This window comes from Mastigoproctus giganteus, chromosome 10 (assembly GCF_048544385.1).
Source record: "Mastigoproctus giganteus isolate SK-2022 chromosome 10, ASM4854438v1, whole genome shotgun sequence".
NCBI classification, from domain to species: Eukaryota; Metazoa; Arthropoda; class Arachnida; order Uropygi; family Thelyphonidae; genus Mastigoproctus; species Mastigoproctus giganteus.
In genome coordinates this window covers 83412607-83437253 of record NC_143584.1, presented here as the reverse complement: position 1 = coordinate 83437253, position 24647 = coordinate 83412607, and the positions used below count along the sequence as shown (strand labels likewise).

Sequence of the window (24647 nt, the reverse complement as noted above, 5' to 3'; positions counted from 1 at the left end):
CTTCACATTTGTTCCAACAGTTCCACACTCTTCTTAAAATGATGCCTCCAGACCTGTATGCGTACTCAAGAAGTTGCCTAATCTTCGCCTCATAGAATAGAATAAGTGCCTTCTTATCCCTGTTAACAAATTTATAGTATATCATTGACAAAACCTCATGAGCTATTCTGGTAGCTAGTCTGCACTGCTCAGAGAATTTCATATCTTCATATCTGCACAATTATCTCCAGGTTTTTTTCATTCTCTACATCCTTGATTGTGGTCCCACACAAGTGATGTATTAATCTGAGTTTAGTGCTAGCCATATGAAATACCGTACATTTTAAGATGTTACACTGCCAACTGCCACTTCTCAGCCCATTAGACTAATTTATCTAGATCTGGATGTTGCAGTAGCATACCTTCATTACTGTCATTAACCACCCTGCCAATCTTCTATCATTGGAAAACTTAGCATTGCTTAATGCTAAGTTTTCCAATATCAGGCTTATGGTATTGCTCATGAATATCATTAATAAACATAGAAAACAACAATTGGCAGATCACTGAACCCTGAAACACTCCAGTCATAACATTACCCCAAGAAGACCAGTGCCCATTTATAACCAATCTGTCTTCTCCACTCAACCATCCATTAATCCATAATAGTAACTTGCCCTTAATGCAACACTCCTCCAATGGGTATAGCAGTATTTTATGTGCAACAGTATCAAACTGTTTTCTGATATCTCAGTATATAATATAAAAAAATATAATATTTCACCAACAGGAAGGACTGCCCCAGAATTTAAATTAATTAATCCATTCAAAATTCAATTCCCTAAACACCTCAATAAGGTCTTGCAGCTGCCTAGTTTCCAGATGCTGATTTTCAGAACTAAGACCTTTCCCAGTAAGAGCATCCTACTGTTCATCTCAATGCGATTCTTCACATTTGTTCCAACAGTTCCACACTCTTCTTAAAATGATGCCTCCAGACCTGTATGCGTACTCAAGAAGTTGCCTAATCTTCGCCTCATAGAATAGAATAAGTGCCTTCTTATCCCTGTTAACAAATTTATAGTATATCATTGACAAAACCTCATGAGCTATTCTGGTAGCTAGTCTGCACTGCTCAGAGAATTTCATATCTTCATATCTGCACAATTATCTCCAGGTTTTTTTCATTCTCTACATCCTTGATTGTGGTCCCACACAAGTGATGTATTAATCTGAGTTTAGTGCTAGCCATATGAAATACCGTACATTTTAAGATGTTACACTGCCAACTGCCACTTCTCAGCCCATTAGACTAATTTATCTAGATCTGGATGTTGCAGTAGCATACCTTCATTACTGTCATTAACCACCCTGCCAATCTTCTATCATTGGAAAACTTAGCATTGCTTAATGCTAAGTTTTCCAATATCAGGCTTATGGTATTGCTCATGAATATCATTAATAAACATAGAAAACAACAATTGGCAGATCACTGAACCCTGAAACACTCCAGTCATAACATTACCCCAAGAAGACCAGTGCCCATTTATAACCAATCTGTCTTCTCCACTCAACCATCCATTAATCCATAATAGTAACTTGCCCTTAATGCAACACTCCTCCAATGGGTATAGCAGTATTTTATGTGCAACAGTATCAAACTGTTTTCTGATATCTCAGTATATAATATAAAAAAATAATTTTTGCATCCAGTTACTTTGTTGTCACATCATTGTATCCAATCAGAATGGTCACATAAGATCATCCCTTAACAAATCCATGGTGTAGCTGCAGTATAACTGCATTTCTGTCTAAATTTGAGATTTCTAAATTTCTGTCAGTTTGAGAACGAGGGTAGCCTGTGCAGACGTAGCTTATTGCCTCTCATGGAACAGAGAAGCTTATTGCCACTCATGGAACAGAGAAGCTTATTGCCACTCATGGAACAGAGAAGTTTTTTTCTGATTTATTTTCTGTTTTATTAGCTTAAATTGGCATATTAACTTATTTTCTAGAGTAGCTTTATATTCCTAGTTACGATACTTAGTTTAAAGTTTAACTTAGATAGAGATTTTGTAGGTATTACTTAGTATCGGTAAGGGTATCAAATCCACGTGTTACAAGTTGCAGCTCCGTTGAACAAGAGGGTTTTTTTTAACCATATTTAGCCGATTTATTAACCAATTGTTATATCAAATTATTTTCTGTAAGTAGCTGGTCAGGATCCTTAGTTTATTCTGAATTGAGACAGCAAGAATTGGAAGTTAATCGATACTTAAGTGTCCGTAGATTTACCATTCGTAAATGCCGCCATTGTTACGCGATACAAAATATCTCTAACTAGATAGCATAAGCTTAGTATAGTATAGTACATAATATAATATTGTCAATTAATCAGTAAATCTATTAATCTTGTTGAACTTCATTGCGATTAAATTGTACTTTTAACTATATACATATAACGACTTAGATTACGTAACATAAATAATTAGCAAAAATAAATAATTAATACTTAACTTGATACGGAAGTTATATAAAGGGATTTCGTAGATAACACTCGATACTGAAACATAAATATAGCGTTATAACTATGTTGGGATATAAGTTTAGGGTTTTAATTTTGTACTGAAATTGAAATTTTATTGAAATTAAATCGAAATCATAACTCAGACCAGAGCAGCAAAGCAAAAGGCTCAAGCTAATGGGAGTGCTGCGGCTGAGGGGACAACTGAGAGGGGCAGTTGCCCTCTGAATCACAGCCTTTTAAAATGCACTATTTGCTTGATGTTTGTGGAGCAGTCAGGTACGGGATATGATACTGCCATGGAGGATGTCTTTGTATGTGCACGATGCAAGGAGTGTACGGAAATCAGACGACAACTCAGCGTTGTAATGGGCCTATATGAGAACTTGAAGGATAGGGTAGATGCCTTCGAAGGATTAAAAGTGAGGGGCCCATCAAGCTCTCAGCTGCCCACACCAATGCCAGAGCTTGCACGTAGGCATCGCGCAACACAGCGGCAGTCCCCAAGGCAGAATGCGCTGGTCCCAAAGGAACTAGTAGTTGTTGGTGACTCTATTGTCAGGGAAATGGGAAACATGCTTTGTAAAAAGGATAGGTGAAACAGGACCACGGTATGTCTGCCAGGGCAAAGTTTGATGACATTGTAGATCGGATATCATCTTTTAAGGGCACAAAAGGTGATATACTTGTACACGTTGGCACTAATGATATTAAGAGTAGGAGACCGGCGGAATTACTTAACAAGTACAGGTCACTGTTGAAAAAAAAGGCGTGAATTAGGGTTGAATTTGAAAATGTCTGCAATTCTGCCCAGACACGATAGGAGGGAGTATATGATGAGAGCCCTGTCAATTAATTCGGCCCTGGAAAGATTGTGCAAGGCTCAAGGTGTAGAATTTTTTCAGCCTGGTCTGTACTTGTTAACAGGAGAGACTGCTTCTACAGGGATGGGATACACTTAAACAGAAAGGGGGCAAGAATGTTTGCTGATGCTATCGAGGCAGTGTTAGGTGGGTCGGAAAACTGCTAGACTGGGGGGATACAAGGACTAATAGATTAACAGTAGCCACTGGCAGAGGTGAAAGTGATTCTTGCACTGCTTCTATTGGAATGAGCAGCAGCCTGGAAAATAAGATGCAGGATATTTCAGAGACTGCTGGGAGTCATTGGGGTACAAGTAAACACATGGGTTGTGTTAGGGCAGCTAAGAAAAAGAACAGGCGCATGTATACTTGCATGTACACCAATGTTACGAGTTTGGTAAATAAATTTGATGAATTTGAGGTATTGCTCAAAGCATCAAAGGCGGATATTGTTGGGATATCAGAGACGTGGTGTCACACAAATATAAGGAATGCAGAACTGGAATTTGAGGAGTACAACATCTACAGAAAGGACAGACAGGATAGGAAAGGAGGAGGGGTTATGCTATTAGTTAAGAAACACAAAATCCAAGGAAGTGAAGCCAGTCGACATCGCTGGACAGTGCAGTGTCGAGTCAGTTTGGTGTGACATAGCATTGGGAGATCAAAATTGAGAGTAGGAGTGTTCTATAGGCCTAATGACTCTGATGAGTATAATAAGAAAATTTACAGGGAAATAGAGTGGGGCCAGTAAATCAGAGAGTCTTATAATGGGGGAATTTATTTTCCCAGATATTGACTGGAATTTGTGGGTTGGTCACTCACACACTAGCAAGGCTTTTGTGGATTTATTGGATGATTGTTTTCTACACCAGCATGTTCGGGAGGCAACTAGAGGGAGCAATACTCTTGATTTGATTATCAGTAGTGATTCTTCATGCATTAAGAATTTGCAGATACAGGAACCACTAAGTGGCAATGATCACAGTGTGCTGAATTGGTATTTACTCAAGAAGGTAACTACCATCAGGGGTAAAGGGAAGGGTTATTGCTTTCGTAAAGGCGACTACGATGGTCTGAGACAGTATTTAAATTCTATACAGTGGGACCAACTGATGATGTTTCCAACAGCAAACTCAAAATGGGAAGCATTCAAAGAACTTATCTTGGAAGCTACTAGGCTTTACACACCAACTAAGAAATATTGTTCAAGGTTTAGTCCTAAGTGGATGTCAGATGAACTAATGAGACATATGGCAGAGAAGAAAAATGCATGGGATACATATAAATTAATGAGTGACATGGAAGCCTATGATAGATATAAGTTGATCTGTAACCAAGTTAAAAAGGAGTTTAGGCAGGCGAAGGTAGATTATGAGAAATCTTTGGCAAGGGATGCAAAGAAAAACAGCAAGGAGTTCTTTACTTATTTAAACTCTAGAAGGAAGGGGATGAATCAGATTGGTCCACTTGATATCGATAGTTCAACTGCTGATGATCCTGCTCAGGTAGCTAACAAACTAAATGAATATTTTGCATCGACATTCACACATGAGGAGTTATTTAGGAAGGGGAATGCCATAGATGAAGTAAACTGGCAGTGAGCTAGATGATCTTGTAATAATTGAGAGTAAAGTGGAGGAGAAATTGTTGAAGATAAATACAAGAAAGGCACCTGGGGTGGAGGGGATTTATCCAGTTATATTAAAGGAGGCAGCAAAGGAAGTAAGCAATCCATTAGCCATAATTATGAGGGCTTCCTTGGACTCGGGGAAGATAACCACAGACTGGAGATGTGCAAATGTAACCCCAATTCACAAAGGAGGATCAAAGGCTGAAAGAAGTAATTATAGACCTGTGAGTTTAACTTCTGTTCCAGTCAAATTAATGGAGGCACTGGTTAAAGAAGCACTGCAGGATCATCTTGACAAGAATTCAGTTATAGCTCAGATACAGCATGGTTTTGTTACGGGAAGGTCTTGCCTGACAAATTTGATTGGATACTATGATGTAGTCACAAAAGAATTGGATGCAGGGAATAACTTTGATATTATATATTTGGATCTTAGAAAGGCTTTTGATACTGTTGCACATGGAAGACTGCTGCACAAATTGGAGCAGTGTGGCACTGGTGGAAAATTGTTGCTATGGATAAAGGGATGGTTGAGTGGCAGAAGACAGAGAGTGGTAATTAATGGACACTGCTCATCGTGGACTAATGTTATTAGTGGAGTCCATCAGGGTTCAGTGTTGGGTCCATTGTTGTTTTCTGTATTTATAAATAATATTGATGATGGTATATCAAGATTAATGTCCAAGTTTTCAGACGATACAATGGTTGGCAGGGTTGTTAAGGACGCTACTGATGCTATGCTGCTGCAACAGGATCTGGAAAGGTTGGCAAATGAAGTTTAACATTGACAAATGTAAAGTACTACATATGGGAAACAGCAACCCCAGAGCAACGTATCAACTCTGCGGTACTACACTGACAGTGGTAGAGAATGAAACGAACCTGGGGGTAATTGTGCAGGCAGATATGAAGTTCTCTGAGCAGTGCAGACAGTCTGCAAGAGTAGCTCATGGTGTCTTATCAATGATATACAGGAATTTTTTCAGCAGGGATAGGGAGGTGATTATTCCCTTGTATAAGGCAATGGTCAGGCCGCACCTTGAGTACTGTATACAAGTCTGGAGGCCTCATTTCAAGAAGGATGTAGAGCTGCTGGAATGAGTACAGAGAAGGGCAACAAGGTTAGTGAACGGAACGAAGGGTTGCTCTTACAAAGAAAGGCTTAAGTTTTGCAAATTACAGTGTCTGGAGACTAGGCACCAGCGAAGTGATCTGATAGAGGTGTACAAAGCCTTGAATGGTTTGAGCATGCTCAATGCTGATGGGATACTGCCTCTTGCTCAGAATAATCACCTGAGAAGGCATAAATTGAAATTGAGGAGACAGATGTAGGATAGATGTGCAGAAATTTGCCTTTAGCCAGTGGGTAGTTAGTTGGTTGGTTGAACAGACTTCCATCCCTTGTTGTGGAAGTTGATAGCCTAAATAAATTTAAGGCTCAGCTGGACAGGTATTTCGAACGAACGGAGGGGTGAAGTGGAAGGTTTTTTTTTTTTTTTTTTGGCTGATGCTGCATAAGTTTGCTTTCTTGCATCATATGCGTCTACTAATGCTAATGCTAAATAGTTCTGCTGTACTTCTTATTTTAACCAATGACTCCATTATTTTCCCCTGGAACAGAAGTCAAAACAACAGGTCTGTAATTACTCCTGTCACCTTTGATCCTCTTTTATGAATTGGAAGCTATTTTTTGTGATATTAAAAAGCCCTATATGAGATTCTCTTTGCCACGCAGACAAACTGCTAAAACAGCTTATGAGGATTCTATCAATGATACAGAAGAACTTTCCCAGCAGAAAAACAAGCCCATTATTCCATTGTATAAAGAAAATGCTAAGCCAAACTTGAATAAGAAGAGAAAGATTTTAAAACTCCATTTTAGGAAGGTGTCGATCTGTTGTAAAGGATGCAGAAAAGAGATTGTTTTGTGCACAAATAGGTAAATTTACAAAGAGAGACAGGAGTTCTGTAAATTGCACCATCAGCAAATTAGGTATTGTTGTGGTGTTCTAATTAAAATTTTCGAAGGTTTTAAAAGGGTTAAAATAATTGAAAGTGGCATATTTACTTTCTAAATCTGGATGGAGGGATGTGTGTGTGCGTGCACAGGGATACAAGAAAACAAATTTAAATTGAAAAAGGGTGGTTACATAATTGATTTTCAGAAATTTTCTTTTAGCCTGAAAGTAAATGATTGTTAGAATAAATATAATTCTTATGTTTTTTTTTCTAATCACTTATTTTGAGTTTGGTGCTAACAGAAATTGAGTGTTATTCTGGGATTACTGTATCCAAATGAAGTATCTTGTGTTTATCTCTGTTAAACAACAGCTTCCATTTTTCAGCCCAGCAAGTAGCAGCATATACTATACAAACTGGAGCATTGTGGCATTAAGGGCAAGTTATTGCTATGGATGAAGGGATGGTTAAGTGAAAGAAGACAGATAGTAGTTACCAATAGGCATTTATCTTTGTGGACTAATGTTATTAGTGGAGGTTAGCAGGGTTCAGTGCTGGGCCCGTTGTTGTTTTCAATATTTATCAATGATACTGATGAAGGTATATCAGGCTTAATGTATAAGTTTGCAGTGATACAAAGGTTGGCAGGTTTGTTTGTTTTGGTTGGTTTTTAGGAGCATTAGCAACTAAGGCCATATTGCTCCGGGATATGCGGTGGTCATTCCTTGACCTTTCCGCATCCTCCGTATTTGGTGGTGACGGGCTCGAACCCCGGTCTAATCAAGAAGCGTGTGCTGCGCACTGCTGCTCCTTCCCACCTGGCTACGGAGGCGCCGGGTTGGCAGGGTGGTTAAAGACAGTCATCAGGGTGACCTACTGCAACAAGACCTAGGGAAACTGGGTCAATGGGCTGAGAAATGGCAGTTGAAGTTAAACATCAACTAATGCAAGGTACTCTATATGGACAGAATAACTTATCAACTGTGTGGTACTACACACTGAATAGTAGAAAATGGAAGAGACCTGTGGATAATTTTGCAGTCAGATATGAAATTCTCCGAGCAGTGCAAGCATGCTGCCAGGGAAGCTCACTAGGTTTTGTCAATGACATACAGAAACTTTGCTAGCAGGGATAAGGAGGTGATTATTCCTTTGTATGAGGCCATGACTAGGCCGCATCGTGAGTACGGTATATAGGTCCTAACTTTAGGAGGGATGTAGATCTGCTGGAATGGGTGCAGAGAAGACAACCAGACCAATGAAGGGAACAAAAGAGTGCTCTTACCTAGAAAGGCTTCAGTTCTGCAAACCAGTGTCTCGAGACTAAGAACCTGCGGGGAGATCTGATTGAGGTGTTTAAAGTATTGAATGGATTCAGTAAACTGAATGTTAATGGTATTCTTTCGCTGAGACTACACACATGGGGGGGGCATAAATTTAAGTTAAGAAAGGATGGTTCCAGGATAGATGTGTGGAAGGCAAGTGACATCAGTCATTTGCCTTCAGCCAGCAAGTGACTGAGTGTTGGTACGGGTTTTCATCTGTTGCTGTGGAAGTGAATGGGTTGAATAAATTCAAGGAAAAACTAGACAACTTCTTGGAGGGCACAATGAATGAACTGTGTAGGTTTATTTATTTATTTTTTTTATTATTTTTTTTTTTTTTTGGCCGATGAAATATAAGCTTGCTTTCTTGCATCATTTGTCATTACTACTATTACTACTGATTAATTTCATTAACAACATTCTCACCTTTGTATCATAACAAACTGACACATTAAACTTGAAATTCATACATCAATATCATTGATAAACATTAATAACCACAAGGAGACATAGCACTGAATCTCATATTACCCCAGAAATAACATATGTCCATCATAAATGGCTGCCACTCATGACTACTCCTGTCCTACAACTTATCCCGGCATCAATAATAGCACCAATCATGATAAAAATAGTTGGGCAGCACCTACCTATCAGATGTCCAACTTTGTTTTTTTTTATTTCTGGTAAAAATTTTGACTGTTCTGAATTCTGCTATAAGCACAAATAATTGCTCTTTTACAAATGGATTGCAATTATTTTCAATGAAACAACTTTTATTTATTTTGCTGAATTGAGAAAAGAAAAAAAAAAAAAAAAAAAAACATGCATTCACAGAATACAAACATGAAACTATTCATCTTTTCCTTTTTTTTTTTTTTTTCATTCATTCATTAAGCACATGAAAACTCAAATGCATGCACATGTATTAAGGTTTTGTAAAATAAACAGACAAGTAAAAATAATAATAACATTGTAGACAAGAAACCATTTTACCTTAATAATAATCAAAGCAAAGAACAATTTTGTACAATAATTGTATATAAAACTGAGTATATAATTTTCTGTAGGAAATACATCAATCAATGGGCAAGAAATGAATATGGTATTAGCATTCTCCTGAAGGCAAAAATAGCAAGACAAAGTAGAGAGAAAAACAGTAGGAAAAGCAGTCACACAGCAGTGCAGTGTCGAGTCAGTTTGGTGTGACATAAGCATTGGGAGATCAAAATTGAGAGTAGGAGTGTGTTATAGGCCTAATGACTCTGATGAGTATAATAAGGAATTGTACAGGGAAATAGAGTAGGCCAGTAAATCAGAGAGTCTTATAATGGGGAATTTTAATTTCCCAGATATTGACTGGAATTTATGGTTTGGTCACTCACTCACACACTAGCAAGGCTTTTTGGATTTATGTGGATTTACTACATCAGCATATTTGGGAGGCAATTAGAGGGAGTAATACTCTTGATGTGATTATCAGAGGTGATTCTTCATGCATTAAGAATCTGCAGATAAAGGAACCACTAGTTGGCAGTGATCACAGTGTGCTGAAGTGGGATTTACTCAAAGAGGTAACTACCATCACGGGTAAAGGGAAGGGTTTTTGCTTTCGTAAAGGTGACTACGGTGGCCTGAGACAGTTGTTGTTGTTATTTGGTTTTTAGGGCGGGGATATGGGGGTGGTCAATCCCTAGCCTTTCCGCATCCTCCGTATTTGGTGGTCACGGGCTCGAACCCCGGTGTAATCAAGAAGCGTGTGCTATGCACTACTGTTCCTTCCCACCTGGCTACGGAGGCGCCTCCTGAGACAGTATTTAAATTCTATACGGTGGGACAAACTGATGATATTACCAAGAGCAAATTCAAAATGAGAAGCATTCAAAGAATTTATCTTGGAAGCTACTAGGCTTTACATACCAACTAAGAAATATTGTTCAAGGTTTAGGCCTAAATCGATGTCAGATGAACTAATGAGACATGTTGCAGAGAAGAAAAATGCATGGGATACATATAAATTAATGGGTGACATGGAAGCCTATGATAGATATAAGCTGGTTTGTAACCAAGTCACAAAGGAGATTAGGCAGGCAAAGTCAAAACCTTGGGAAAGGATGCAAAAAAAAACAACAAAGAGTTCTTTGTTGTTTTTCTTTGCATCCTTGATATCGATGGTTCAACTGTTAATAATCCTGCTCAGGTGGCTAATAAACAATGAGTATTTTGCATCTACATTCACACATGAGGAGTTATTCAGGGAGGGGGAATGCCAGAGGTGAGTTAAACTCTGGCAGTGAGCTGGATGATTTTGTAATAACTGAGAGGAAAGTGGAGGAGAAATTGTTGAAGATAAACATAAAAAAGGCACCCGGAGTGGACGGGTCTATCCAGTTATATTAAAGGAGGCACCAAAGGATGTAAGCAAACCCTTAGCCATAATTATTAGAGCTTCTTTGGATTCGGGAGAGATACCCATGAACTGGAGATGTGCAAATGTGACCCCAATTCATAAAGGAGGATCAAAGGGCAACACAAGTAATTATAGACCTGTTAGTTTAACTTCTGTTCCAGGAAAATTAATGGAGGCCCTGGTTAAAGAAGCACTGCAGGATCATCTAGACAAGACTTCAGTTATAGCTCGGACACAGCATGGTTTTGTTAAGGGAAAGTCTTGCCTGACCTATATGATTGAATACTTTGATGTGGTCCAAAAGGAACTGGATGCAGGGAATAACTTTGATATCATATATTTGGGTTTTAGAAAGGCTTTTGCTACTGTTGCACATGGAAGACTGCTACACAAATTGGAGCAGCGTGGCATTGGATGCAAATTGCTGCTATGGATGAAGGGATGGTTGAGTGGAAAAAGACAGAGAGTGGTAATCAATGGACATTGCTCATCGCAGACTAATGTTATTAGTGGAGTCCCTCAGGGTTCAGTATTGGGTCTATTGTTGTTTTCTGTATTTATAAATGATATTGATTATGGTATATCAAGCTTAATGTCCAAGTTTGCAGACAATGCAAAGGATGGCAGGGTTGTTAAGGACACTACTGATGCTATGCTGCTACAACAGGATCTGGAAAGGGTGAGCAGATGGGTTGAGAGGTGGAAAATGAAGTTTAACATTAACAAATGTAAAGTTTTACATATTGGTAGCAGCAAACCCAGAGTGATGTATCAACTCTGTGGTACTACACTGACAGTGGTAGAGAACGAAAAGGGACCTGGGGGTAATTGTGCAGGCAGATATGAAGTTTTCTGAGCAGTGCAGATGGTCTGCTAGAGTAGCTCATAGAGTCTTGTTAATGATATACAGGAATTTTTCTAGCAGGGATAAGGAGGTGATTATCCTCTTATATAAGGCAATGGTCAGGTCGCACCCTGAGTACTGTATACATGTCTGGAGGCCTCATTTTAAGAAGGATGTAGAGCTGTTGGAACGAGTACAGAGAAGGGCAATAAGATTAGTGAATGGAACAAAGGATTGCTCTTATGAAGAAAGACTTAAATTTTTCAAATTACAGTGTCTGGAAACTAGGCACCTACAAGGTGATCTTATTGAGGTGTATAAAGCCGTGAATTAGGGTTGAACTTGAAAGTGTCTGCAATTCTGCCCAGACACGATAGGAGGGAGTATATGATGAGAGCCTTGTCGATCAATTCGGCCCTGGAGGGATTGTGCAAGGCTCAAGGGGTAGAATTTTTTTCAGCCTGGACTGTACTTGTTAACAGGAGAGATTGCTTCTACAGGGATGGGATACACTTAAATAGAAAGGGTGCAAGAATTTTTGCTGATGCTGTCGAGGCAGTGTTAGGTGGGTCGGAAAACTGCTAGTTGGGGGGGATACAAGGACTAATAGATTAACAGTAGCCAGTGGCAGAGGTGGAAGTGATTCTTGCACTGCCTCTATTGAAATGAGCAGAAGTCTGAAAAACAGGATGCAGGATATTTCAGAGACTGCTGGGAGTCATTGCGGTACAAGTAAACACATGGGTTGTGTTAGGGTAGCTAAGAATAGAAACAGGTGCATGTATACCTGCGTGTACACCAATGCTAGGAGTTTGGTAAATAAATTTGATGAATTTGAGGTATTGCTCAAAACATCAAAGGCAGATATTGTTGGGATATCAGAGACGTGGTGTCACACAGATATAAGTAATGCGGAACTGGAATTTGGGGAATACAATGTGTATAGAAAGGATAGACAGGACAGGAGGGGAGGAGGGGTTATGCTATTAATTAAGAAACACATAAAGTCCAAGGAAGTGAAGCCAGTCGACATCGATGGACAGGGCAGCGTCGAGTCAGTTTGGTGTGACATAAGCATAGGGAAATCAAAATTGAGAGTAGGAGTGTGCTATAGGCCTAATGACTCTGATGAGTATAATAAGATATTGTACAGGGAAATAGAGTGGGCCAGTAAATCAGAGAGTCTTATAATGGGGGACTTTAATTTCCCAGATATTGACTGGAATTTGTGGGTTGGTCACTCGCACACTAGCAAGGCTTTTGTGGATTTATTGGATGATTGTTTTCTACATCAGCATGTTCGTGAGGCAACGAGAGGGAGCAATACTCTTGATCTGATTATCAGTAGTGATTCCTCATGCATTAAGAACCTGCAGATAAATGAACCACTAGGTGGCAGTGATCACAGTGTGTTGAAGTGGGATTTACTCAAGGAGGTAACTACCATCAGAGGTAAAGGGAAGGGTTTTTGTTTTCGTAAAGGCGACTATGATGGTCTGAGACAGTATTTAAATTCTATACAGTGGGACCAACTGATGATGTTACCAACAGCAAACTCAAAATGGGAAGCATTCAAGGAACTAATCTTGGAGGCTACCAGGCTTTACATACCAACTAAGAAATATTGTTCAAGGTTTAGGCCTAAATGGTTGTCAGATGAACTAATGAGACATGTGGCAGAGAAGAAAAATGCATGGGATACATACAAATTAATGGGTGACATGGAAGCCTATGATAGATATAAGTTGGTCTGTAACCAAGTCACAAAGGAGATTAGGCAGGCAAAGGCAGACTATGAAAAATCCTTGGCAAAGGATGCAAAGAAAAACAGAAAAGAGTTCTTTACATACTTGAACTCGAAAAGGAAAGGGATGAATCAGATTGGTCCACTGGATATTGATGGTTCAACAGTTGAGGATCCTGCTCAGGTGGCTAACAATCTAAACGAGTATTTTGCATCTACATTCACGCATGAGGAGTTATTCAGGAAGGAGAATGATGTAGGTAAAGTAAACATTGGCAGTGAGCTGGATGATTTTGTAATAACTGAGAGGAAAGTGGAGGAGAGATTGTTGGGGATAAACATAAAAAAGGCACCTGGGGTGGATGGGATCTATCCAGTTATATTAAAGGAGGCAGCAAAGGAAGTAAGCAAACCCTTAGCCATAATTATGAGAGCTTCCTTGGACTCAGGGGAGGTACCTATGGACTGGAGATGTGCAAATGTGACCCCAATTCACAAAGGAGGTTCAAAGGCTGACACAAGTAATTATAGACCTGTTAGTTTAACTTCTGTTCCAGGTAAATTAATGGAGGCACTGGTTAAAGAAGCACTGCAGGATCATCTAGACAAGAATTCAGTTATAGCTCAGACGCAGCATGGTTTTGTTAAGGGCAGGTCTTGCCTGACCAATTTGATTGGATACTATGATGTAGTCACAAAAGAACTGGATGCAGGGAATAACTTTGATATTATATATTTGGATCTTAGAAAGGCTTTTGATACTGTTGCACATGGAAGACTGCTGCACAAATTGGAGCAGTGTGGCACTGGTGGAAAATTGTTGCTATGGATAAAGGGATGGTTGAGTGGCAGAAGACAGAGAGTGGTAATCAATGGACACTGCTCAACGTGGACTAATGTTATTAGTGGAGTTCCTCAAGGTTCAGTGTTGGGTCCGTTGTTGTTTTCGGTGTTTATGAATGATATTGATGATGGGATATCAAGTTTAATGTCCAAGTTTGCAGATGATACAAAGGTTGGCAGGGTCGTTAAGGACAATACTGACGCTATGCTGCTGCAACAGGATCTGGACAGGTTGAACAGATGGGCTGAGAGGTGGCAAATGAGGTTTAACATCGACAAATGTAAAGTGCTGCATATGGGAAACAGTAACCCCAGAGCAACGTATCAACTCTGCGGTACTACACTGACAGTGGTGGAGAATGAAAAGGACCTGGGGGTAATTGTGCAGGCAGATATGAAGTTCTCTGAGCAGTGCAGACGAGCTGCAAGAGTAGCTCATGGTGTCTTGTCAATGATATACAGGAATTTTTCTAGCAGGGATAAGGAGGTGATTATTCCATTGTATAAGGCAATGGTAAGGCCACATCTTGAGTACTGTATACAGGTCTGGAGGCCTCATTTCAAGAAGGATGTAGAGCTGCTGGAACGGGTACAGAGAAGGGCAACAAGATTAGTAAATGGAACAAAGGGTTGCTCTTACGAAGAAAGGCTTAAGTTTTGCAAATTACAGAGTCTGGAGACTAGGCACCGGCGAGGTGATCTGATAGAGGTGTATAAGGCTTTGAATGGTTTGAGCATGCTCAATGCCAATGGGATTCTTCATCTTTCTCAGAATAATCACCTCAGAGGGCATAAATTCAAATTGAGGAAGGACGGATGTCGGATAGATGTGCGGAAATTTGCCTTTGGCCAGCGGGTGGTTGGTTGGTGGAACCGACTTCCATCACTGGTTGTTGAAGTTGATAGCCTAAACAAATTTAAAGCTCAACTGGACAGGTATTTCGAACGAACGGAGGGGTGAAATGGGAGTGGGTTTTTTTTTTTTTTTTTTTTTTTGTTTTTTTTGGCTGATGCTGAATAAGCTTGCTTTCTTGCATCATATGCCTCTGCTAATGCTAATGCTAATAAAGCCTTGAATGGTTTGAGCATGCTCAATGCCGATGAAATTCTTCCTCTTGCTCAGTATAATTTTTTTTTTTTTTGGTAGTTGTTGGCACATTGGCTTCTGTGGCCATAATGCATCTCCCAAAGTTTTTGCAGTAATTTGATCCAAGCCCGAGGCAGGATTCTCAGTATAATCATTTGAGAAGGGCATAAATTCAAATTGGGAAAAGTCAGATGTAGGATAGATGTGAGGAAGTTTGCCTTTACCCAGCAGGTGGTTGGTTGATGGAACAGACGTCCATCCTTTGTTGTGGAAGTTGATAGCCTAAATAAATTTAAGGCTGAGCTGGACAGGTACTTGGAATGAATGGAGGGGTGAAATGTGAGCGTGTTTTTTTTTTTTTTTTTGGCTGATGCTGCATAAGCTTGCTTTCTCGCAACATATGCCTCTACTAATGCTAATGCTAAAGAACTGGATGCAAAAGATAATTCTGAAATTGTGTACTTTGATTCAGTGAAGCCTTTGCAGTCCCACATGAAATTGTAGATACTCGAGAAATGTAGCATTGAGAGCAAACAGATTCTGCCTTTTGTGTATTATTGTTATGTGTAACATCCTATGAAGTTCAGTGCTTGGTCCTGAAATGTTTCTAGTATTTATTAATGCTACCGAATTGATGTAAGTAATGGGCCTCCTCTTTATGCGATTCATCAGTTCCAGATACACCATCGAATTGTGAAAATATTGTAATGTGAGCCCAATAACACATTGTTTTTTGAAAATTCATTCCAACACCTCAGAATTTGAAATTAAATTTTGCCTGGGTTTTTCTTTTGTGTCCCCAGTCTGCTTCTGGCAATCATACCTGCATAATTTCTCACTTTCTTCTCCAAGTATGTCAATTTTTATAGTAGTAGTACCGTTTTTATTGTAGTTGCGTTAATTTTGATTTGTGGATGTCATCCTATACCCAAATTGCCTTTTAGAAGTATTTGTTTGGTGTTTTTCAGGCGATATTTTGAACATGTGCATTTGTGCGTACTCCTGAAGCTGAAAGAGGGTGAAATTTGATCTTTTCTCTACAATCACTCATGTTATCTTTTACAAGGAAAATCATGTCATCTGCAAAGGCCAGGCTTTCCAAAGTGCCAAGATCCAAGACCAGAAATTCATCCAAGAACAAAGGACCAAAAATTGAACCCTGCAGGCAGCCTTTATTCACAGGGTGTGTCGATTCCTGGAACCTTGTTACTTAGGAGACTCTGGCATTTGCCTGGCATTAGGCCACCAGAGTGAGTCAAAGCATGGCATTCTCTATAGAGTTGCCCTGCTTAAAACCATACTGATTGTTGGAATGTAAACCTACTTCTGTGTAGTATTGAACTAATCTACTATGTATTAGTCTTTGTATATTTTCCCTAGTACAGGAAGTAGGGCTATTGGTCTAAATGACTTGGGATCAGCAGAGGGTTTCTCAGGGTTTTTAAGAATTAATCTTAACACAGCTTTTTTCTATATTTTTGGGAATATATCTTCTGTCATACAGTTATTATATAATGCTATTAATTTGTCTGGTGCTATTTCCCTAATTTTTTGATAATCTCAACCTCTAAGTCAAAACCTGAGCATTTGTTGTTTTTGGTTTAGTGCTATTTCTAAGTCTTGTATAGTAAACAGAGGTTCAATTTGGCATTGTAATATTCAGTGTTTTCTTTTATAATGTCTAACTGGGTGGGGGAAGGATCCCCAGTTTCAGTCTGAATAATACTGTCCAAGATGTTATTTGCAGAATCCACCCAACATGGTTGGAATTCCATCTGGTTTGAAAGTAGTTTCTAAGACATCTCCTCTTGGCAGCTTGCTGATCACTATTCTATAGACAACTTCTCAAGGGTTATTGTTTCCAGAGTTTCCACCAAGTGCCTCCAGCATTCCTTTTTCTTGTCTCTTATGAGGGCTGTATACTTATTTTCCCAGAGTTCTATAACAATCTCTCAGTGAATCCACCTAATTTTGTGACCAAGATGTACTATCTCTTTGAAAATTTCTCTTTGTCTGGTGCACCCTTATCCTGAACATTATGGGGATTGCCTGTTTCCCTGTTTTTTTCTGTGGGATAGACAGGTTTGCTGTTTTTGTGAAAATGTTTGTCGTAGTCTGTGTTTGCTCATCCAGACTACAGTTGCCTGATCTAGACACCACATTTTCCTGATTTAAATCCCTCTAACCTGATTTCCTGTTTTTCAGCTGGTCTGCAAAAATCTGCCAGTTTGCCTTTTTAAGGTTATTCTTTTTGATATCCAACAAGGAGTGTTGGGTTGTTTGTAATTGACTGTCTGTTTAGTTTGAAACTGATGGCTCTATGATCTGATGTGGCCCACACTGGCTGGACACACCAGTCTCTAATTTTATAAGCAATTGAATTTGTGGCAAGAGTGACATTAACGTTGGTTAATGTCACTCTCCCACATGGTACTTCTAAAAGCTGGGACGTTATTTGGTTGGTTTAGCACTTGAAAGGGTGAGGAAGCTATATAGTCTGGAAGTATCTGGCTGTTGTGTGTGCCATACAGCTATGCCATAAGGCTGACCGGCAGTTGACACCAGCACACACAATGATATTTGCAGTAGGTAGAAAATCTATGACTGCTTGTCACATACTTGCTATCTATTCAATAGTTACCACCTATTCAACAATTAGATTTATATCTTCACCTGGTCTGGAATATATTGAAATAATGTAAAATTGTCCTACAGCACTCAGGATATGGCCATACACTACCACTGGGGAGCAGAGGTGACCCACCTTTGTGACTAAGGTCAGTATTTTTAACTACTATTGCTGTAGAAGGGACACCTGAGGTATATTCTATTATTTTGTAGCCTTTTGGGTACCCTTTAACCCTACACGTGTGCGTGTGGGGGAGCTTCTTGGAGTACCAAGATATCTATGTAATTTTCTTATAATTTGAGTTTACTATGATCTACAACATCTCTTGCTCTTTGAACATTCAATTGGACGTGATTTAGAGCCCTAGTCACATTTATGTTTTAAATCTGGCCCATAAATAGTCCTAGATTGTATGAGTTTTACCATCTTTTTGTAACAGGGGCATTTGTCATCCCTGGTGTGCATAGCCAATCTGCCATGCTGCCTTGCAGCTAGCACATTTTGGCTGCTGATTTTTATTTTGGCAGTTTTTGTAATCATGTCCAGTGACTGCACAGTGGCCACAGACAGGAGTTGTTGTTATTTGGTTTTTAGGAGCATTAGCAACTAAGGCCATATTGCTCTGGGGATATGCGGTGGTCACTCCCTGACCTTTCCGCATCCTCCGTATTTGGTGGTCACGGGCTCGAACCCTGGTCTAATCAAGAAGCGTAGGCTACAGAGACTCACAGACAGGAGATTTCTGACTGCAGTCTCTGACAGTATGACCATATTTATGACAGTTAAAAGCACTTCTGTATGAGAAAGAATTCCCTGAATTTATGGCTGGTCCAGGCAACCATAAATTCAGGGAATTCTTTCCATAAAGGTCTAGACTCTTTGTTGTTCTAATAGGTTTTTCCAAATTCTGGATGACACTTGAATTGCCCATTTTTTTTTGTCCCTCTTTTAAGAAGAAATTCTTTGGCAAACGCTTCCAGTTCCATTATATTAATAAAATTTTTGTACATAATTTCTCTTCCCAGAGTTGTCGCAGGGTTGTCAAATATAATGATGTTGGGGTTCCTACCCCTTGGCTTTTCTGTTTGCTGTCCCAATTTTACTACCTCTGGGTTGGTTTCAATCTTTTTAACATCCTCTTTATTTGTTACTTCAATTAAAACTCCATTATCTTTTATTTTTCTCATCTTATTCACTTTTATTTTTTTTCAAATGAGTTTTTAATTTTGTCATGACAGAATCCCTGACTGCCTTGCTGGATTTGTATCTAGAGTCAGACTTAGCCTTTATAACGATTATGTTTGTTTCTTTTGCCTTTGATATTTCCTTAGTCTTATTGATGGTTTGTATAGTTTGTGATGAGTCTGCTTTGCTGGCCCTTGTTACTTGAGTGTGTAAAAGTATTTATTTCTTTATAATTATTCTTCTCTTTAGTCACTGTTTCTAATTTTGCTTTCAATACATTGTTTTCCATATTAAGTTCAATCACTCCAGGTTCCAAAACTAACCAGCAGTACACTATCTGCAATCTTGTTAGATATAGGATCCTCTATTTGATTTATAAGCTGAAATTTCCTCTCTTCTGTTGTTGTTGTTACCCCTGGCTTTAAATTATCATTCTCATTTTGATCTGAATTTTCTATCTGGTTTTTGCCTTTTCTAGCCCTTTTTACACTAAAATGACAAGCTTCTAAGTTGTCATCTGTAGTTTCTTCATTGTTTTGGGTTCTTTCTATAAGAAATCAGGTAGGTCTTTCAAGTCAGGATCGCGATCGATATTTTTTAATTTTTCAGTTTTCTCCCTTTGAGTTTTGGTCTTTGCCAGTCATTTTGCTATTATTATAATGTTCCTTATATCCAGGGGAGTAATTCACATTTCCCCTCACAAATCATATTTATCCAACTATTTTGATTAATAAATTTATCCCAATTTTTGGAATTTTGAGGCATTGCAATATCACAATCTGCAACAGTAGAATCGTTACAGCGGTAACAACTTTACTGTGCGTAAATGCATTCAAAAAACCAGCAATAGCTAAAAATAACTATAACTAACAAGCTTACCTGAATAATACTAGTTGTTTTTATCTGTACACAACCTGAAGAATCCAAGATCCATGGTTTTTGAAGCAGGAAAATCCAAGAAATCTTCACAGCCACCATCGGTCACTGTCCGCCGTGTTTACATCAAGCCCAGCTTCATGCTGATGCGTCTGTTCACCTCCGCGACCACAGCACCTTCTCTCTCTCTCCACAGGTGGAACAGCCATGTGTGATCAACACCCATGGTGAATGCTGTATATGTTTCATCTTGTAATACAGCAGTGACGTATCACAGAGGCCAAGCTAATCAAATAGTACAATGCAGGAATAGCTAGATTAATATCCACATGGATATTAATTTTGCACTGGACATTAGCTTGTATAGGCTATGGCAATCGACAGTCTTCATGGAACCCATGCTCAGTGTGAGATAACAAAATGTGCCTTGCATGGACACATCAGCACACTAACATTGGCCATTGACTTATGGAAATCTGTTGCCTGGTCTGATGAATCCTATTTTCAACTCTATCATGTTGATGGGTGTACCTGCATTTGGACAAGCAACATGAATGCACTGGATGTACTGCTGGTGTTCAGCAGGCTAGAGGCATCAGTGTTAAGGTTTGGGGACTATTTTGGTGACATGTCCTAGGTCCTCTGACCACTATTAATCAATGGCTCGGTGGGACAGCTTACCTTTGTTGTCTCTGACCATTTACAGAAACCTCTAGCATCTATCAACAAGGTCTGGACAGTTGTTAACTGGTTTCAGAACATTACAATGAATTCTCTATCCTCCCATGGCAGCCCAACTCACCTGATCATAACCCAACTGAGCATGTTTGTGGGCATCATTGCGCAATGCATGGGTAGCACTACAACAAGACATCCTGCAACACTATGTGGAATCCATGTCAAGATGTATATGGTCCACTTTATATGTAAAAGGTGGCTCCATCAGGTATCAGGCAGGTGTTGCTAATGAAAAGCCAGCCAACTCTGTGTGTGTGCGTGTGTTATACACTGAGAATATAAAAATGTTTCACCACTGTAATACTAAATTTTTTGTTTCTTACCTGATATTTCTGTGCTGTATACTTATCCTTCATATAGCGGATTCAATATATATATATATATATATATTTTTTTTTTTTTTTTTTTTTTTAAAATCTCTATAACCCCAGTGAGACTCTTCTGCCCTATCACTGGGTGAAATCCATTTATGCTCAATAAAAAGACACTGCTGGTGTTATTATTATGGACAAAAGAATATCTATGAAGCATAAATTATAATGAAATAATGTTAACATACCTGGGTAGTGTGATATGACTCTTGTTGTCGTTTATAAAGAAGTAAAATTCCCACAATTACTTTTGGCAGTTGCTCCTCTAGTTTTTCTTTACTTAATAAGGGAGTCATTTGTCCTAAAGCTTCTACAACCTCAGATCTTACCTGTTGAAAGCAAAACCTAATTATATATAAACCAATAAAAATTATATTAACATTTCATATAGTTTTTAAAAAAGTACCTTTACAACAGAATGAATCAAGAGATAAAGCAGAAATGTATTATTTTAAAAAACGTTTAAATTTTTTAACCTAAAAAATTCCCCGTTACTACCATTTTAAATATCCTGTTGGCACAAAGTCAGTCAGTCAGGCAAATATTTGTAGAAATGGGAAATCAATCAATTGACAGCAGATTTCATAAGCAAGATGATTTTTCTTGACGAATAAGAAAATTTAGCTCCTTATTCAGATTTAAGTTATGAAGATTACTGCAGAATTAGTATGAATGGTAACAACCCCAGGGGCTCACATCTGGTGAGTATGGGCTTGGTACACCCAGGGTCCTAAGCTGGATATGATCATTCTTTTCTTTCCTGATGTCTTTATAGCATTCATGTGCTATAAAGACCGTGAATTATGGGAAGTCTGCTGTGGTGGAGCATTTTTGGGAGAAGCTTGTTTGTTTTTTGGTTTTTAGGAGCATTAGCAACTAAGGCCATATTGCTCCGGGGATATGTGTTAGTCATTCTCTGACCTTTCCGCATCCTCCGTATTCGGTAGTCATGGGCTTGAACCCGGTCTAATTAAGAAGTGTGTGCTATGCACTGCTGCTCCTGCCCACCTAGCTACAGAGGTGCCTTTGGGAGAAGCAACATCATATCTCACCAGAAGATGCGGTCATTGTGGAACGTGCACATGGGTTCTGGGACCACAAGTGGCTCGAGAGCTTGCGAATTAGTTCATCTAACAACATTATTAATAGAGATAGGGGTGTGCATTTGCATCCCCTTCTTGAGGCTGTTGTCCTCGGACGGGACGATCGGTTCCATATAGCATGCTCCCAAGCCATTTCTGGTTCCAGTGCGCAAGTGGGGAATACCGATCATGTTCCTGTGGAACCACGTGTGTGAGTGCCGTGAACCTACTACTTAAGGATGTGCTGTACAAAAGAAGTATACTGTTGAGAAAGGAGGCTGTTGTTTGCAAAAACTACGGTTACCAGTATTTTAAGGATTTTAATCGTATTATTTTAGTTATTGTAAATATTTTAACTATTTCAACTATTTTATTGCTTTTAATGTAAATAGATCAGTTTTTATTATTCATTGTATATATAATTTCAGTAAAAATATTTTATCGAATCACATGGTTGGTGTTGAGTGTAATCATTAAGAACATGAACTTTTCCTACCTCATAGGCCTATTTGAAGAAATATCTTTTTATGCAACCCTTTAGAGCTCTTGGGTTTTCTACTCTAAACATGAGTAGAGAATTCAATTTAAAATTCCCAGATGAGTTTCCAACCGCAACAAAAGTGTTAACCGATCTTTTGATGCTTCATATCCAGATTGGGTCTTCTAATTTTAGCTAAAAAAAAAGTTTGTGAGGGCATTTTTTTTTTTTTTTTTTTTTTTTTTTTTTTCCAGAACAGTCCAGTTTTGTCAAAGTTGAAAATTTTTTCGTCCTTGTAGCTACCTTCTTCAATGATGTCTTTCAATTCACTGGGAAATCTTGCAGCAGTATCTTTGTTTGCACTTGCACCTGAGATATGAATATTGTAAAGCCCAACACAGTTTTTAAAGCGGAAAAACCAACCACTACTGGCAGTAAATATTTCCTTAGTCTCCTCCTCTTCATTTTCTTCTTTTTCCTTCAGTGGGTTATTAAGGCTCATGGATTATACTTGAATGATGTTTTAACTCAAAAGAATTCTCTTTTGATTACAATCTCTATCCACATTAATAAAAGACGTTCCATATTAATCATAGAGAACTTCTTTTCTTATTAATCAGTTCTGTCATGTAAGATGCAGTAGAAATTTGCAGCTCATTATACAGATCCTTTTTTCAAATAATCATTTGCACTGATGCTTCAATCATTCCATTTTCCCACACGATTTTAGCATACAATGCACCATCTTCATGGCACTTGATAATATCAAGTTTTTTTTTTCTAATGTAAACCATTTATGTTTAGTAGCACCACCACTTTTCATTACTTTTCTTTTTTTTTTTGACTCATTATTTCTTATTTTAAAAATAGACTCAGCCATTAAAAACAGACTCTGAGAAGACAAAAGAAGATTTAACACAAGAAAAGTAGAACAAGCATTAAGGGAAAACAAAGGACTTAAATCAGCAGTCATCAGCAGTAATAAAGAAAGACAAATGATGCTGAAACTGAAGAATAGTGATGGTGTACATATAAATAGCAGAAGACTACTATAAAGAATTATATAAAGAGGGAGAGAATGAGGCAAGCAGTGAGAACGATGGATCACAAATTAGCAACACATACAACATACATGATATCCTTCCTGATGAGGTAGATCATGCAATGAAGAAAATGAAGAATCAAAAACCTCTGAGTGAAGAAAGTTGCTAAAACTGGGAGGAAGAGACATTACACAGAAACTGGCAAGACTGTTCACAAAATACATTAGGAAAGGAATGATGCCTAAGGAGAATAATGCAATCATAATTTTGCTGCATAAGAAAGAAGATAAATCAGAAATTGGAAATTACAAACCAATTAGCTTGTTATCCCAGATCTACAAGTTGTTCACAAGGGTCACTAACAGATTAGAAAGAATACTTGACAAAAATCAACCAAAACAGCAAGTTGGCTTTATGACAGGATTCTCAACTATGGATCACCTTCACATAATATCTCAGCTAAGAGATATTATGTGAAGAAAGCAAATGAATATAAAACACCATTATGCCTGGCATTTGTGGATTATGAAAAGGCATTTGACTCCATACAGCATAAGGCAATGTTTCGGGCACTGGAAAGACAAGGCACAGATACTCCATAAATTATGATTTTGAATAAAATATATGGGAATGCTACCTCCTTTGGTACCTCCGTAGCCAGGTGGGAAGGAGTAGCAGCGCGTAGCACACACTTCTTGATTATACCGGGGTTCGGGCCCATCACCACCAAATACAGAGGATGCGGAAAGGTCAAGGGAATGACCACTGCATATTCCCAGAGCAATATGGCCTTAGTTGCTAATGCTCCTAAAAACCAAATAACAAACAAGAGCTACCTCCTTTATTAGACTAGACAAAGACATTAGCAAATTTAAAATTGATAAAGGAGTTTGACAAGGGGACACAATATCTCCAAAGTTGTTTCCTGCTGCTCATGAAGAACCTTTCAGAATATTGGACTGGTCATAGAAAGGATTCAATGTGAATGGAGAGTACCTAAACCATTTACGATTTTCAGATGATATTGTGATCGT

At 38.7% G+C, this 24647-nt stretch overlaps 1 protein-coding gene across 4 annotated transcripts in view; it reads right to left on the bottom strand.

The window, feature by feature from the left end:
* The window catches only part of c11.1 (maestro heat like repeat family protein c11.1), a 1259325-nt gene that overhangs the window by 1001016 nt on the left and 233662 nt on the right, over window positions 1-24647 (bottom strand). For all 4 annotated transcript variants that reach the window (XM_090383553.1, XM_090383554.1, XM_090383556.1 and 1 more), the window contains exon 8: window positions 21199-21339. In XM_090383553.1, coding sequence (XP_090239679.1) covers window positions 21199-21339 — 141 coding nt within the window. The remainder of the gene's footprint in view (window positions 1-21198; window positions 21340-24647) is intronic.